At 42.7% G+C, this 17,857-nt stretch overlaps 1 protein-coding gene across 1 annotated transcript in view; it reads left to right on the forward strand.

Annotated features, from left to right (window-relative positions):
- Positions 1-17,857, forward strand: part of LOC126413097 (ski oncogene) — a 251,275-nt gene that overhangs the window by 31,230 nt on the left and 202,188 nt on the right. Inside the window, exon 3 of the mRNA XM_050082992.1 lies at positions 2,796-3,163. Within this exon, the coding sequence (XP_049938949.1) occupies positions 2,796-3,163 (368 nt within the window). The remainder of the gene's footprint in view (positions 1-2,795; positions 3,164-17,857) is intronic.

The raw sequence follows: 17,857 nt of genomic DNA on the forward strand, positions 1-17,857 counted from the left end.
GTTAGTAATGTATCATAGTACTGTTAAGTGTGAAGAACATTCCAATAAAACCTTTAAAAAATATTGTAACGTGTGTGTGTGTTAAAATTGTTACGCCCATTACTTCAAGATATAATAAAACCGGTAATTTTGTATATAGAAGGTTGTGGACTGTTGTATTATGAAGGTCATGTCCAGGAGAGGATGGGCACCAGGTTGAGGAAGTTGAAACGAAGTTTGAGAGACAAGAAACGTTCTGGTGGTAAAACCATAAGAGCCAGGCTGACAGACAAAATGATTGATGAAGTACAGCAGTATTAAGGGATGGCCACTAGAAGATGGTCATTAGAAATAATACTGAGGACTTGTTGAAAATGAAGCAGGCAGTATGGGCTATCTTCTTTCAGAGACAGTCAACTGATGAAAAACCAGTACACCACATTTGTCTTCCTAGATTTGATTCATTGTGCAGTTACCGCAATGCCCAGTACTCATAAACATTCCATCCCAGCAGCAGTCATGGATATCATAAAACCTATTTACAGAGACCTGGTAAATCCTGAATTATTGAAGAAGTGTCGGGCATGGTTAGACTCAAAATCCGAATGAGTCGTTCAATAATCCTATATGGACTCGCTTACCAAAAAATGTTTTTGTTGGAATAAAGACACTAAAGTGGCGGGAGGAGGGTGGTAATCATGCTGTTATTGCTTTTAATGATAGCAGCATTGGTAGGGTGGAAGTGCTACATCATATGGGAATTAACCCTGGAGCAAACTGCATCAGAGAACTTGAACGGATGGACAAAGTTCCCATTGATAAAGCAGAGTATGCAGCACAGTTGGCCGCTAAAGAGTCCAGAATGAAGAAAGAAAAAAAATTTGGAAAAAGATCAAGAGGATAATATACAGTATGGTGCAGGGTGCTTCTGAGCGACTAAAAATGAAAAAAAAAGCATATACTAAGTGAGTTACAGTCTTCTGAAACTTTAGAAACCGTTCCTGAAAATTTACGTTTTCTGTTGCATTTTTCCATGAATCTGAGAAACCACTTCGAGTAGAGTACTCAATTTTTCAGGGAGTAATAACATACATATCCTGAGTCTACTGAACTAAAGGGAGAACATAACGTTCTGTACAATTAAAATTATTTACGATAACGTACAAAAAAGTACACAAAATTTTAACCGTGTAGTTAAAAATTTGTAATTCAAAAAGCAGTAGCTGAAATGCAATTATTGTAGTTCGGTAGACTCAGAACATACAGTTTAATGTACTATAAAAGTTTCGTCTCAATGGCTACTGTGGTTCCTGAAATACAGGGGAGCCAAGTCACTAAATTTAACATTGTTGCGATAGGGCGTTCCAATTCTCCTTAATGGAGAAGAAACAACAGAGAAATCACACGTTTCTAATATGCATGGGAATTAGGTATACGTCCTCATCTCCTTCTTCCCAGTCTCGGTCCATCTGCTCCTTCTTCCCCCTCTCTCTGTCTATTATTACCTGTTCCTCATTTTCTATGTCCGTCTTCTCCTCCCCTCTCTCTCCATCTCTACCCCTGCCCCCCCCCTTTCTCTGTCCAACTCCTCTTAGCTCCTATATCTGACACTGAATCTTGTTTGTTGTTATTACAAATTCGGATTTTGTAGTAGCATTGCAGTCATACGCCGATGAGCCATAAATAAAACTTGATAACAAGATATAGTTACATATAGCGTATATGTGTCTAAACGTTTATTAACGTAAGGTGTAACAATTTGAAGTAAATAGGTCGAGTACAGTTTGAGATTCTTGGTAATAATGTTTCCCAGTCTGTGTCCCTACCAGTGTTGCTATCCCAAAAGTAAGGTCTCCTATTTTTTTATAAGTACATAGACCTGTTTATTTCTACAATGGTTTACATCATTTTACAGCCTGAACATTTAGCTATTTTTCGACATAATCACCATTTCTGTCGATGCATTTTTGTAGACGCTGTGGCAGTTTTTGTATGCCCATGTCATACGAGCTCGCCGCCACGCTGTTCAGAAAGTTATGAACCTCCTCTTTCACTTCGTCGGCGCAGCTGAATCGCTGGGACCACAATTAACGCTGACTCTTCCTGTTTCCTTAAAGAACGTAACTATCCGGCGAGCGGTCCGGACATTTGGATGATGTCGTCCAGGATACCGAGCAGCCCGTTGGACATTTTGATCACAATAGCCATACATCAACACGATATCGACCTTTTCCGCAATTCGTAAACGATCAATTTTAACACTGGTAATGTATCACGAAGCAAATACTGTCCGCACTGGCGAAATGTTGCGTAATACCACGTACTTTTACGTTTGTGAGTATTACAGCGCCATCTATCACAAAGCGAAAAAAGTGGTCCAACTAAAACATTCACATTTCTTTACGTACTACACGAGTATGTAATAAAAATGGGGGTTCCTATTTAAAGAAACGCAGTTGATATCCGTTTGACCTAGGGCAGCACCATCTATCGGGCCAACCATAGCGCCATCTGGTTTCCCACTTCAAGCTAGACAAGTTTCATTCTTTGTAGTTTTTTCGTTTGACGCTTATTTCATGAGATATTTGGCCCGGTCAGTATCAATGGACCACCCTGCATATATACAAATGGCCATCCAGTACGTATATAAAGACACGGTCGTATTGGAATACAACGTTGTGTCAAAATTTCGAAGCAATCGGTGAAGATCTTTCGGAGGTATGGGAATCTGAAGAAACGAACATTTACATTTATTTTATGTAGACTGCTAAAGCTGACATCGTACTCGTGTTGTGATCGTGTGTGTTGTGCGGCAGGTGGGTACGGTGCTGCTGTACGGCGTGCCGATCGTGTCGCTGCTGATCGAGTCGCAGGAGCGGCTGTGCCTGGCGCAGATCTCGAACACGCTGCTGAAGGAGTTCAGCTACAACGAGATCCACAACCGGCGCGTGGCGCTGGGCATCACGTGCGTGCAGTGCACGCCGGTGCAGCTGGAGATCCTGCGGCGCGCCGGCGCTATGCCCGTGTCGTCGCGCCGCTGCGGCATGATCACGCGCCGCGAGGCCGAGCGCCTCTGCAAGAGCTTCCTGGGAGACAACGCGCCGCCGCGACTGCCAGAGGACTTCGCCTTCGCCGTCCACCACGAGTGCGCCTGGGGCTGCCGCGGCGCCTTCCTGCCCGCCAGGTCAGCCACAGCAGAAAAATGGCTCAAATGGCTCTGAGCACTATGGGACTTAACGTCTAAGGTCATCAGTCCACTAGAACTTAGAACTACTGGAATCTAACTAACCCAAGGACGTCACACACATCCACGCCCGAGGCAGGATTCGAACCTGCGACCGTAGCTGTCGCGTGGTTCCAGACTGTAGCGCCTAGAACCGCTCGGCCACCCCGGCCGGCCAGCCGCAGCAGCTCCCGTCTGCAGCGCGAATCGTCTCAAACTTGCACCGCAGATATTTCGATAATGGAAGGCGCCGCCGATATGCAGGTTTCACAGATTGCAACGGCAGGCAGTTGCCCGCCTTTGCAGCCCAGACACTGAGCGTTAATGAATTCCAAATGTGTACTTATTTAAAAAAAAAATTAACCTGGCTGAAACAGCAACTGTTGAAATTCTTCACGGTAAATGATGACGGCTAAAACAGTTGCAGGATAAAGATTTATTACAATTTTTGACCATGGTTTCGGTATATATAAATATACCTTCATCAGAAGAAACTATCTAAGATTACATCCTGCAATGGAGATTAATGAAACAATTGTGCCAAAGGAATCGTCAGTAGTTAAGACATCATCTCCATTTATACAACATGATTATGGACACAGGGTCAACGCGAACATAGTTTAGCATCAGTACTTCGTGTATGTGATCTTCGCCTATGTGTTCATAGGCGAAGTACTGATGCTAAACTATGTTCGCGTTGACCCTGTGTCCATAATCATGTTGTATAAATGGAGATGATGTCTTAACTACTGACGATTCCTTTGGCACAATTGTTTCATTAATCTCCATTGCAGGATGTAATCTTAGATATTTTCTTCTGATGAAGGTATATTTATATATACCGAAACCATGGTCAAAAATTTTAATAAATCTTTATCCTGCAACTGTTTTGGCTGTCATCATTTACCGTGAAGTATTTAAAAAAAGGTACAACTACTTCTGTCTCACAATCCAATTAAATTAGAACGTCTATGGTATCCGTTGCAGGAGTGTAGTGCAACTCGTTTACGAAATATCGTAGTTTGAACATTGTAAACACCGACAGTTGTTTGTTCCATATTGTAGCACAAACGAATGTGAATTTGACATTGGTGTGCATGTGCAGCCCTATGAATAAGTTAATACGTCTCCGCAGGTGTCACGTTGTTAAAAGGGACATTGCCTAGGACAAACAGACAAACGAAAGACATACAAAAGTGAATGCAGTACGACAAACGGCCCATTGGCTTCTGTCTCGGGTTCTTCGGCCGGCGTTCATCTAATGATTTTACTGACGTTTCGCCAGCACGAGTAGCTGGCAATGTCAGAGCTTCACCTTCCATTGCCGGTGGTGAACTGGAGCCGAGCTCGCGGCCGCAAACTATACACTACTGGCCACTAAAATTGCTACACCACGAAGATGATGTGGTACAGACGCGAAATTTAACCGACAGGAAGAAGATACTGTGAGATGCAGATGATTAGCTTTTCAGAGCATTCACACAAGGTTGGCGCCGGTGGCGACACCTACAACGTGCTGACATGAGGAAAGTTTCCACCCGATTTCCCATACACAAACAGCAGTTGAACGGCGTTGCCTGGTGAAACGTTGTTGTGATGCCTCGTGTAAGGAGGAGAAATGCGTACCGTCACGTTTCCGACTTTGATAAAGGTCGGATTGTAGCCTATCGCGATTGCGGTTTATCGTATCGCGACATTGCTGCTCGCGTTGGTCTAGATCCAATGACTGTTAGCACAATATGGAATCTGTGGGTTCAGGAGGGTAATACGGAACGCCGTGCTAGATCCCAACGGCCTCGTATCACTAGCAGTCGAGATGACAGGCATCTTATCCGCTTGGCTGTAACGGATCGTGCAGCCACGTCTCGATCTCTGAGTCAACAGATGGGGACGTTTGCAAAACAACAACCATCTGCACGAACAGTTCGACGTCGTTTGCAGCAGTATGGACTACCAGCTCGGAGACCATGGCTGCGGTTACCCATGACGCTGCATCACAGACAGGAGCGCCTGCGATGGTGTATTCAGCGACGAACCTGGGTGCACGAATGGGAAAATGTAATTTTTTCGGATGAATCCAGCTCTGATTACAGCATCATGATGGTCGCATCCGTGTTTGCCAACATCGCGGTGAACGCACAATGGAAGCGTGTATTCGTCATCGCCATACTGGCGTATCACGCGGCGTGATGGGGTGGGGTGCCACTGATTACACGTCTCGGTCACCTCTTGTTCGCGTTGGCGGCACTCTGAACAGTGGATGTTGTAATATTGCTACATGAATTTGCTATGCTGAAATCGGGTGCTAATAGTAGAATAAAAGCGGGTTAAAAGCTGTGAGCTGTCTGGCGAAGTTAATCTTGTATTACTAAGCAACTGTTTCATCAGGTATCTAGTCTAAGTTTACCAAATTCCCAAACAGACTAACATTGATTATAATCTTTTACAGTCATACAACAACCGGTAATATATCTATATATAAAAAGGAGAATTTAAATAAAAAGAAAGAAATCAGTTTATATTTGGAAATTTATTTTAAGATTGTTCATTGAAATTTCAGCATATTATACGTGAGTTATAACTGAGCTGGTGCCTTGTTTAAGATTGTGAAAATCTTACGGAACACATCAAATATGGAGCCAAGATTGGGAGACTGCATACAACCCTGCATTCACAAAACAACACCCAAAGAACGTTGAAACATAAGCTAGGAGAAATTAACCACAACCAACAGATTCAGTTTTCACCCAAAGAAATTACGTTCGTAACACAATCCTGTCCGTCATGTAATTACCACACACTGGTATACTAAATTCATATCAACTCTTTGTAAAATCTTCCCAAAAGGAATAGCTGAAGGCTACTTTGATGATTACACCACATGCTCCACGTGGTCAACTTGGTTTACAGAAAGCGTATAACTCCACAGTAATTTTGATAATTAAAATAAATTCGATCGAAAAGCAATTGACAAAAGAAAAACCTTGAACTGGTTACTAACGTCTTACTATTAACCTGATGGGTCAAACAGTTATATAAGCACGTGGTACTGGTCTCGCAAAGTACACTCCACGTGGGTTGAACATAAAGAAAAGCATAAAGAAAAGTTGCTATATTGTAAAATATTGTCAAAACGAGACGTTATAATCACACAAGCATTCACATTTAAGATTGATGAACTTAGTTAGAGTTACTGATCAACACGTGGTTCGACTTTACTCACAAAGTAGTAACAAAGCAACAACCGAAAAATAATATGAACTTCACACGAGAATTACACTACGCTGCAATTTAAGATAAACTTAGATATTTTAGAGTTAAACCCGAAATAAAGATGATTAAATTTTCAGTTAGGCTGAACTTAACAAATCCATTGTCCTATGGACTTAGCAGACACGCGCTTAGCCGGAGATCTTACCACTTCAGACACTCGTCACCGCCAGACTGCAACTGCCTACTGCCGAGTGTGCTTCCTGAGGGTGGCTCACAAAGACAAACGGAAGTGGCCAGAGGGGCAGCTTCCCATACCAACATGACAACGGACGGACAGAACCATACTAAGGATAGAAACCTCTTTGCTTTTAGGAAGCATAGCTACCTGTTCCGACGTTGGTCCTACTGTTCTCTAGCAGACAGGCTTGTCTGCTACCCTCAAGCATGCCACTACAAATACATTTGCTCATTCATACTCTCACACAGAAGGGAAGGGGGATGATAGTATCTTATCATATACAGTATATAAAAGAAAGCGGATGTAGGTTCCGTATGAGACTGTGTGACATGAATTACATATAAACTGTGTTTTAAAGTGTAGTAGTGTGACAGATCGTTCTTGTTTATGTGTAAAAGTAACACATTCCACTACTCAGTCTCCTCCCAGATAGTCAGAAACGCCACAGTAAATTTAGGAGAGGAATTTACTCCATAAATGACAACAGATTTAAGAAATTAAACATGAAAGGAATCCAACAGAGACCTTTCATAACCCCAACGCTCCGGGAAAAGACTGCGCAGGGAATTTTCTGGCCATGCCAGGACATTCCCAAGCAGGCTTCTCACACCCTACTTAAACCAAAAGTGTAAAGAAAAGGCAAAAGGTCACCAGCTGCTTGCTAAAACACAATAATTTCAACAAATCTTTAAAATCTACTAATTTCAAACAGAAAAAAAAGAACACTATCTGTGACACCTATTTAAAAGATAATGTAGACCTAATTCGGTCAGCAAGTAAAAACAATGGTTCCTGTGTCATTAATATGAAAACAATTTCTGGTTGTTAGCCTTATGGAGTTCACCAGTATTTGCTCATTGCAAGAGCCAACTGATCACAGGAAAATTTATGACTGTTTATTAACAAGTAAAATTTATGAAAATAGCAAAGATGCCACAGCAATTAAAAAAAGAACATCAAATAACATCGGTATTATAAAGCAGAACATTACAATGCACAATCCGCAAAAGCAAAAAAAATGATAAGAGAAAAAACATGTTTTACAAAGTGGTTATCGCAAAAAAAATTCTATATCGTATAAAACTAGTAATTTGTAGAATTAAAATAACTATGTGGCACAATTTAATCACTCTCCTATATTTCAATTAGCTAACAAACAATGAGCACTGTGTCACTATACTGAAACTTCAATTATTATGTGATTGTTACCCTTAAGGGGTTCCTCACAATAAATATGCCCCATGCAAAGGCTAATCGATCACAGTCCAATGAGAATGAATAGCATTCTGACTGATAAACTATGCAATGCCACATGAATGAATTTACGAAACAAAATAACACAAATCTAATACATCACACAAGAACAAACATTGATCAATAAAACAGTACACTAGTCAACATCTAAAAAAAACACCAATAAATAAAACACCTTGCAAAATACAAGAGTCAAAGTCTAAAAAAAATAATAAATAGAACACCTGCAAAATACAAGAGTCAAAGTCTAAAAAAAATAATAAATAGAACACCTGCAAAATACAAGAGTCAAAGTCTAAAAAAAAAAAAAAAAATAGAGCACCTGCAAAATACAAGAGTCAGTCTAATAAACACCAATAAATCGAATCCCTGCAAAACACACGAGTCAAAGTTTCTGTGACAGAAACACACGTATATGCATTGAACTAAGAACCGTATAATCACTGTTCACTGATACACTCACTAGTTCCACTGTTCCGAGGCACAGTATAAGGGGTAGGGGGGGGGGGGGGTTCGTCCGCGCAGCTGTCAGTAGGGATTTTTGTCCATCTGTTGCGTGCGATCCCGCCGTCTCTGCCCTCTCATGAAGTTTCTCTTGGTGGCCCGTGTCACGTGCATCTCGATTTGGTTCCATGTTTGTGTTGTCAAATTCGTGCGGTATCCTCGTTTGACACGCCAGGTTGATATTCCTGGGCAAGGATGACACTTAATGGCTCTTCTTTTGTGCCACCCTTAGCGACCAGAGAACATCGAACCATGATTTACTGTCGCTTGACAGTGGGTATCCGTCAGGAGATGTTGATAGGCGTCGTTGAAGTCTGCCAGTTTCTCTGGACAGTATGTGTCAAAAGGCTCCACGCCCTTTGTGTTGTTACATTCTTGAGCTGTCCTCAATTGACTCGCCGGTTTGATATTCCTGGGCAAGGATGACACTTAATGGCTCTTCTTTTGTGCCACCCTTAGCGACCAGAGAACATCGAACCATGATTTACTGTCGCTTGACAGTAGGCATCCGTCAGGAAATGTTGATAGGCGTCGTTGAAGTCTGCCAGTTTCTCTGGACAGTACCTGTCAAAAGGCTCCACGCCCCTTGTGTTGTTTCTCCGCGGCCGTCTCCCCACGGTCGCGTGCGTGTGGTGCGTTGCCAGCAGATGGATTTCCGCGCGGTGGACCGCTGGCCCATCTCAGGTCATCGCCTCGAGGAAGGGTCGCCCGGGGCGGCCGCCCATTAGCTCCAGGTACAAGGGAAAGTGTTTGCCGCGTACCTTCTTTTGTTGTCGGCCGCGCTCCCGAAGTGGCCCGGTTGACAGCGTCCCCCGCTGGGAAACCCGCCAGTTTACAACTAGTCCGGCTGCTCCCGCTGTCTCGTAAGAGTTTAGCCGGCTCGCTTTCACGTTCTCAACTGCATTCACAGAAATTTTTTTTATCGTAGTTATGTGATTACACAATGTCATACATAATACCACTTAGTATTGTCTTTCACAATTTTTAAGAACAAACGTGAGACTTAATTTTTTTTTATATTAGATGAATCGACAATATAAAATAAAATTTAAATGACTTGACAATGTAAAAGAAATAAAAGTGAAATGACTTTACAATGTAAAAAAAATAAAAAATTAAATGAACTGACAATATAATATTTAAATTCACATCACTAATGTGGTTCACTTACGTTTTAATAAATCCAATGCTACTTATTAATTCACTAAAATGAATAGGACTATGCCTTGTGCAAGTATAGGTCAGGACAGCATAGGGTTCACATGTTATTTACACACACATACATGCACACCTGTTGTCTATTCTACAAACTAACTACCCATAAACATGCATTACTCAATATTCTACTTCTATCCACTACTAGTTAAGCCAATAAGCTACTTCAATGCTATTTCAACACCGTGTATATACCACTACAACATTGTTCTAATTCGTCCTCTTCTTGACGCTCGCGGCATACGTCTTGTCACATGATAAATATGGAGAAACTTTCCTTAAACATACACAGTAAAAAGAACAATGGTTATTTACACGCCAAAACATTTATACCAGTTGACACACCTGATAAGAGACTCGCAATTATACATTTATCATACTCATATATTCACACATAAAACAGTAAGAAAATTTCATCTAAAATTACGTTATCACAAGAATTAATCACACAGATGGCTCTGAGAAGGGTACAAATATTTTAATTATACAGGTTATACTACATTTTCTTACCCATTTCGTCCCTTCTTTAAGTTACCTTTCGCTTCCAAATCAGTTATTTCGCCTGTGGTGGTTATTCTGGACTCATTTCTCATGAATGGCAAAATTGTGGTCACCTCTATTCTGTAAAACAGTTTCATCTCAACATGTTGAACTCACAACAGACACAAAAGATCCGAATCCTCCTGTAATTTAAATGACAAATGTTTTGCTTCATCCTTATTACCTTAAACCAAGCTTTCCTTCGGTCTCATAATCAAAATTATTTAATCATCCTCTACCTTCAAGAGGGAAATTTCCTCAGTACACATCATATAGGCTGCAGTGCATCCCGCACCAGCGAAAACAATAAGCTGTAATGCTCACAGCATCAGCAAAAATACATAAACGTCGCTTTTCTAGGACAAGTATTAACGCAGAATAATTTTTTTAGGCTTTGGCTCAACATCAATCAAGAGTACAGAAAGGATCCATATTTCTGTTCCATTCTCCATTTGCTGAAAAACTGCTCGTATTTGACTACCACAATAATACACTCCTGGAAATTGAAATAAGAACACCGTGAATTCATTGTCCCAGGAAGGGGAAACTTTATTGACACATTCCTGGGGTCAGATACATCACATGATCACACTGACAGAACCACAGGCACATAGACACAGGCAACAGAGCATGCACAATGTCGGCACTAGTACAGTGTATATCCACCTTTCGCAGCAATGCAGGCTGCTATTCTCCCATGGAGACGATCGTAGAGATGCTGGATGTAGTCCTGTGGAACGGCTTGCCATGCCATTTCCACCTGGCGCCTCAGTTGGACCAGCGTTCGTGCTGGACGTGCAGACCGCGTGAGACGATGCTTCATCCAGTCCGAAACATGCTCAATGGGGGACAGATCCGGAGATCTTGCTGGCCAGGGTAGTTGACTTACACCTTCTAGAGCACGTTGGGTGGCACGGGATACATGCGGACGTGCATTGTCCTGTTGGAACAGCAAGTTCCCTTGCCGGTCTAGGAATGGTAGAACGATGGGTTCGATGACGGTTTGGATGTACCGTGCACTATTCGGTGTCCCCTCGACGATCACCAGTGGTGTACGGCCAGTGTAGGAGATCGCTCCCCACACCATGATGCCGGGTGTTGGCCCTGTGTGCCTCGGTCGTATGCAGTCCTGATTGTGGCGCTCACCTGCACGGCGCCAAACACGCATACGACCATCATTGGCACAAAGGCAGAAGCCACTCTCATCGCTGAAGACGACATGTCTCCATTCGTCCCTCCATTCACGCCTGTCGCGACACCACTGGAGGCGGGCTGCACGATGTTGGGGCGTGAGCGGAAGACGGCCTAACGGTGTGCGGGACCGTAGCCCAGCTTCATGGAGACGGTTGCGAATGGTCCTCGCCGATACCCCAGGAGCAACAGTGTCCCTAATTTGCTGGGAAGTGGCGGTGCGGTCCCCTACGGCACTGCGTAGGATCCTACGGTCTTGGCGTGCATCCGTGCGTCGCTGCGGTCCGGTCCCAGGTCGACGGGCACGTGCAACTTCCTACGACCACTGGCGACAACATCGATGTACTGTGGAGACCTCACGCCCCACGTGTTGAGCAATTCGGCGGTACGTCCACCCGGCCTCCCGCATGCCCACTATACGCCCTCGCTCAAAGTCCGTCAACTGCACATACGGTTCACGTCCACGCTGTCGCGGCATGCTACCAGTGTTAAAGACTGCGATGGAGCTCCGTATGCCACGGCAAACTGGCTGACACTGACGGCGGCGGTGCACAAATGCTGCGCAGCTAGCGCCATTCGACGGCCAACACCGCGGTTCCTGGTGTGTCCGCTGTGCCGTGCGTGTGATCATTGCTTGTACAGCCCTCTCGCAGTGTCCGGAGCAAGTATGGTGGGTCTGACACACCGGCGTCAATGTGTTCTTTTTTCCATTTCCAGGAGTGTATTTCAGGGCCACGTAAATTACGCAAACCACAATAATTCTTTCACCTTGAAGGGAATCAATATACTTACGAAATCCACAGACAGCACTTTACGTACTCAGCTATAAAGAACAAAAAAGACATATATCATCAATATTAACATATCATCGCATATTGGGAAGCCAATGATTAAACAATCGTTTTATCGCATCCTGTTTTCAAGATTCCAAACTTACTCATTGCTTTCTCAGAGTTCTCCTATCTTAAAATGTTCATACAGCACGCATACTATAGTAAGAGATCCTCATTTATACTGACAGATATAGAATAGTAATAGATAGATAGTAGCACTGAAAGCAGAAAATCGGAAACAAGGCTACTAACAGCTGGGGACCTGGGTTTGCCAGACCCATAATACCCACAGATCGGATATTCCCCTGAGTTTTTCATTAATTCAACACAGATCTTGCTTCTCTCAGGAGCGGCTCTTTTCAATTTACACACACAAAAAAAACAGCATTTCACTCGTTCACAAGGAAACCTTTTATCTTTACGTTTGAATCAAACTAAATCGTAGTTGCACAAGGAAAGAAAACAAATTAACAACATCACTTCAATCAATCACATAAAAACATCTTTATCATTAATTTTTACCAACATATTATTCAAAATGCATACGTCACAAATTTAAACTAATCAATTCTTTCTCCTCACCGTCCTCTCTACTTCTCACTGTCCTTTCTACACATTTGCCATGTCGCTCATTTGTTCCGATTGGGCGCCTTCTGCGCTGATCGTTAGTCATTGCCGGTTTTGCTCATTTCTATTTGCTGGATTATGTCTAGGGTTAGCCGGCCGAATTTCAACATCATGAGGTGCTCCGCCTACAGTCCTACTCCCACCGTGTTTATCGTAGTATCGATTCTGGTTGCCGTACCTGTAGCGTTCACGATCCTGTCCACGTCCTCGATCATTTCTGTTGTTCCACCTGTGTTCGCGACTGTTACCCCAGTTTCTATACGGCCGGTCCCGATTATTGTTTCGTTCGCGTCGCGACGACCAGTCACACCGTTGATTAGTAATACGGCCACGACTGCGGTCGCGCTGCTGTGCCCCGTAATAACTTTGTGCCTGATTAGGCGGGCATTCTGCTGTATTATATTCCAACTCTTGGAGAAGTGTTTTAAACGTTTCGACGTCGTCTTTGCATCGTCCCGCAAGAATGACGTGCCGCAAGTGCATCGGCAATTTGGTGATGCATATCCTAATTAGTTCCGCAGGCCCGTATGGATCGTATAAAAATTGATTTGCCTGCAGCATGTGGTCGAATAGGCGTGCAGGGCTGCCGAAACCAGACTGGTTCAAATTTGGCAGCATAATTATGCCATGTTTGACCCTATCTTGTGCCGCTTCCGACCAATAGGCGGAGAGAAAGGCTTGTCGAAACTCCCGAGTGGAGTTGCAGTGACGCGCTGCCGACCTCACGCGAATCGCCGGTTCGCCTTCCAAATAGCCACACATTTATTCTATCTTATGTGAACTTGCCCAGTCGGGAGGAAGACAGAACTCAAATTGCTCGAGCCATGCTCGTGGATGTATTCCTTTTTGCGAATTTCGGAATATCTCAAACTTTCTTACCGTAAGGAAATGTTTGAAATCAAATCCCCGCATTTCCTCCTGTCGAGGCCCTTGAATGTTTCTATTTTTCTCATGTCTGCCCCTCAAATTACATTCTTCCCTGTCGTCAAAATCTCCCTCGTGGCCGGAGTCCCTCTCTGCATTGTTCGTACGGCTATTTTTAGTGCTATTGGCGAGTTCGGAATCACACGCCATGCGGTTTTCCAGATGCGCCACGCGTTCTTGTAATTCGCCTGTTACAGCCTTGTGTTGCCTGTTCACTTCGAATTGTCCCTTCTGAAATCTCAGAAGCGAACGCACTTCTTCGGTCTCTGCGGCCGCTACCGGTGTAGTATTGTTCTCGCTTTCCGTCAGCTTCATCGTGCCTACAATGTCCGCTAATGCCGCAATCTTATCATCTATTTGTCTCTTGTCCTCCGCCCCAGTCTGCTTCAATTGTTCTACTTGCTGTTCCAACGCCTGGATCGCTAAACTGTTGTCCGCTATTGTGTTGCTAACGGACGTGGGACAATGCGTTTCTGCCTCTTGGACCATCGAGAGTACCTGCTGATATTCCCTTTGGCATTCTTCCCTCAGCTCTTGGAAATTCCTAAGTAGCCGTTTTTCGCTTTCTTTAGATTCGGCATCGCGACTCCGCTTGCTCTGTTCTAAGGCTTGCAGACGATCATCGATTTGTTCAAATGTACGGCCTAATTCTTTCATAATATCACTTTTTATTTCACTTGCCAGATTGTTTATTCTTTGTGAGATATCATCGGACACTCTCTGCATCGACTTGTCGACTTTATTTGTCTGCTGGATTAGTTTTTCGTCTATTTGTTCGCCTAGCTCGCGGATCGATTTTTCAGATTTCTGCGTCATTTGTTCGCCTAGCTCGCGGATCGATTTTTCGGATGATTCTTTTTGTTCTCGGAACGATTTTTCTGATTTCTGCGTCATTTGATCGCCTAGCTCTCGGATTGATTTTTCAGATTTCTGTGCGTTTTCTTTATTTTGTTGCAATAAGGCTTTCATGAGTTCTGCCAAATCATTTTGGTTAGTAGGAGGCAAATTAATTTGTGGCTCTGATGTGAGCCCGTTCGTGCTGTTCTGCATTTCGTCTGAAGTATTTCCCATTGCATTTTCGGAACCGCCCGACGCGTTAACATTCGAAATCAAATTATCCCCTTGGTCTATGTTGCTTAAGTTGTCGGACCGCTTACTTTTAGTTTGGTTACGTGTCTGGATTAGTTCAATTTATACCCAGTACACAACACACTAATCACAGTAAATGTATCCCCCAAAAATTTCGACAGTTACACGAAAGGTACCCAACCTAGTACTCACTTTTTCACACGCAAAACAAATTTTTATCTTTGATCGAAACAGTGGAATTTACAAGCGAGGAAAAAAAAGCCACACACACACATATAAAACACACAAATATAGAAAACAAAACAACAAGACAAACAACACAACGCTGCTCAACAACGCAGTGAATCTTTAGAAAGTCTCCTCAGAAACAACGCAGAAGTTGTTTGAGCGCTGTAAGGAAAAAAAATTAAGATTATACAACGCTTGCAATCTAGCGTCTCAGAGATTCCAGAGTCTAGCGGAATCACAGAACAGGATCGCCATGTGTAATATTGCTACATGAATTTGCTATGCTGAAATCGGGTGCTGATAGTAGAATAAAAGCGGGTTAAAAGCTGTGAGCTGTCTGGCGAAGTTAATCTTGTATTACTAAGCAACTGTTTCATCAGGTATCTAGTCTAAGTTTACCAAATTCCCAAACTGACTAACATTGATTATAATCTTTTACAGTCATACAACAACCGGTAATATATCTATATATAAAAAGGAGAATTTAAATAAAAAGAAAGAAATCAGTTTATATTTGGAAATTTATTTTAAGATTGTTCATTGAAATTTCAGCATATTATACGTGAGTTATAACTGAGCTGGTGCCTTGTTTAAGATTGTGAAAATCTTACGGAACACATCAAATATGGAGCCAAGATTGGGAGACTGCATACAACCCTGCATTCACAAAACAACACCCAAAGAACATTGAAACATAAGCAAGGAGAAATTAACCACAACCAACAGATTCAGTTTTCACCCAAAGAAATTACGTTCGTAACACAATCCCGTCCGTCATGTAATTACCACACACTGGTATACTAAATTCATATCAACTCTTTGTAAAATCTTCCCAAAAGGAATAGCTGAAGGCTACTTTGATGATTACACCACATGCTCCACGTGGTCAACTTGGTTTACAGAAAGCGTATAACTCCACAGTAATTTTGATAATTAAAATAAATTCGATCGAAAAGCAATTGACAAAAGAAAAACCTTGAACTGGTTACTAACGTCTTACTATTAACCTGATGGGTCAAACAGTTATATAAGCACGTGGTACTGATCTCGCAAAGTACACTCCACGTGGGTTGAACATAAAGAAAAGCATAAAGAAAAGTTGCTATATTGTAAAATATTGTCAAGACGAGACGTTATAATCACACAAGCATTCACATTTAAGATTGATGAACTTAGTTAGAGTTACTGATCAACACGTGGTTCGACTTTACTCACAAAGTAGTAACAAAGCAACAACCGGAAAATAATATGAACTTCACACGAGAATTACACTACGCTGCAATTTAAGATAACCTTAGATATTTTAGAGTTAAACCCGAAATAAAGATGATTAAGTTTTCAGTTAGGCTGAACTTAACAAATCCATTGTCCTATGGACTTAGCAGACACGCGCTTAGCCGGAGATCTTACCACTTCAGACGCTCGCCACCGCCAGACTGCAACTGCCTACTGCCGAGCGTGCTTCCTGAGGGTGGCTCACAAAGACAAACGGAAGTGGCCAGAGGGGCAGCTTCCTATACCAACATGACAACGGACGGACAGAACCATACTAAGGATAGAAACCTCTTTGCTTTTAGGAAGCGTAGCTACCTGTTCCGACGTTGGTCCTACTGTTCTCTAGCAGACAGGCTTGTCTGCTACCCTCAAGCATGCAACTACAAATACATTTGCTCATTCATACTCTCACACAGAAGGGAAGGGGGATGATAGTATCTTATCATATCATCATCATCATCAGTTATCTGCTATATTAGCAGGTCCTTTGCCTCTCCATTTTCTGCGATCCATTGCTTCCTTCTTAAGGCTGCTGTATGTTGTACCGTCCATCATGTCATCCAGTATCTGGAATCTCTTCCTTCCTCGCTTTCTTTTCCCTTCTACATAACCTTCTAAAACTGTTTTTATCAGTCCGTCATTCTTTCTTAATATATGCCCAATCCAATTTCTTTTTCTTCTCTTTATTACATCTAGTAACTGCCTTTTCTCTCCCACTCTTCTCAGTACCTCTTCATTTTTTACTCTGTCCATCCAACTTATTCCTTCCATCTTCCGCCATTTCCAGATCTCAAAAGCCTCCAGCCTTTCTCTGTCTTTTTTCCTCATAGTCCATGTTTCAGCGCCATATAGAAGAACACTCCATACAAGACATTTTATGAGTCTCTTTCTTATCATATACAGTATATAAAAGAAAGCGGATGTAGGTTCCGTATGAGACTGTGTGACATGAATTACATATAAACTGTGTTTTAAAGTGTAGTAGTGTGACAGATCGTTCTTGTTTATGTGTAAAAGTAACACGTTCCACTACTCAGTCTCCTCCCAGATAGTCAGAAACGCCACAGTAAATTTAGGAGAGGAATTTACTCCATAAATGACAACAGATTTAAGAAATTAAACATGAAAGGAATCCAACAGAGACCTTTCAATGTTAAATTTCAGATGTGCTACGACCCGTGGCTCTACCCTTCATTCGATCGCTGCGAAACCTTACATTTCAGCCGGATAATGCAGAACCGCGTGTTGCAGGTCCTGTAGGGCCTTTCTGGATACAGAAAATGTTCGACTGCTGCCCTGGCCAGCACATTCTCCACATCTCTCACCAATTGAAAACGTCTGGTCAATGGTGGCCGAGCAACTGGCTCGTCACAATACGCCAGGCACTACTCTTGATGAACTGTGGTATCGTGTTCAAGCTGCATGGGCAGCTGTACCTGTACACGCCATCCAAGCTGTGTTTGACTCAATGCCCAGGCGTATCAAGGCCGTTATTACGGCCAGAGGTGGTTGTTCTGGGTACTG

Source organism: Schistocerca serialis, chromosome 7 (genome assembly GCF_023864345.2).
Source record: "Schistocerca serialis cubense isolate TAMUIC-IGC-003099 chromosome 7, iqSchSeri2.2, whole genome shotgun sequence".
NCBI lineage: Eukaryota > Metazoa > Arthropoda > Insecta > Orthoptera > Acrididae > Schistocerca > Schistocerca serialis.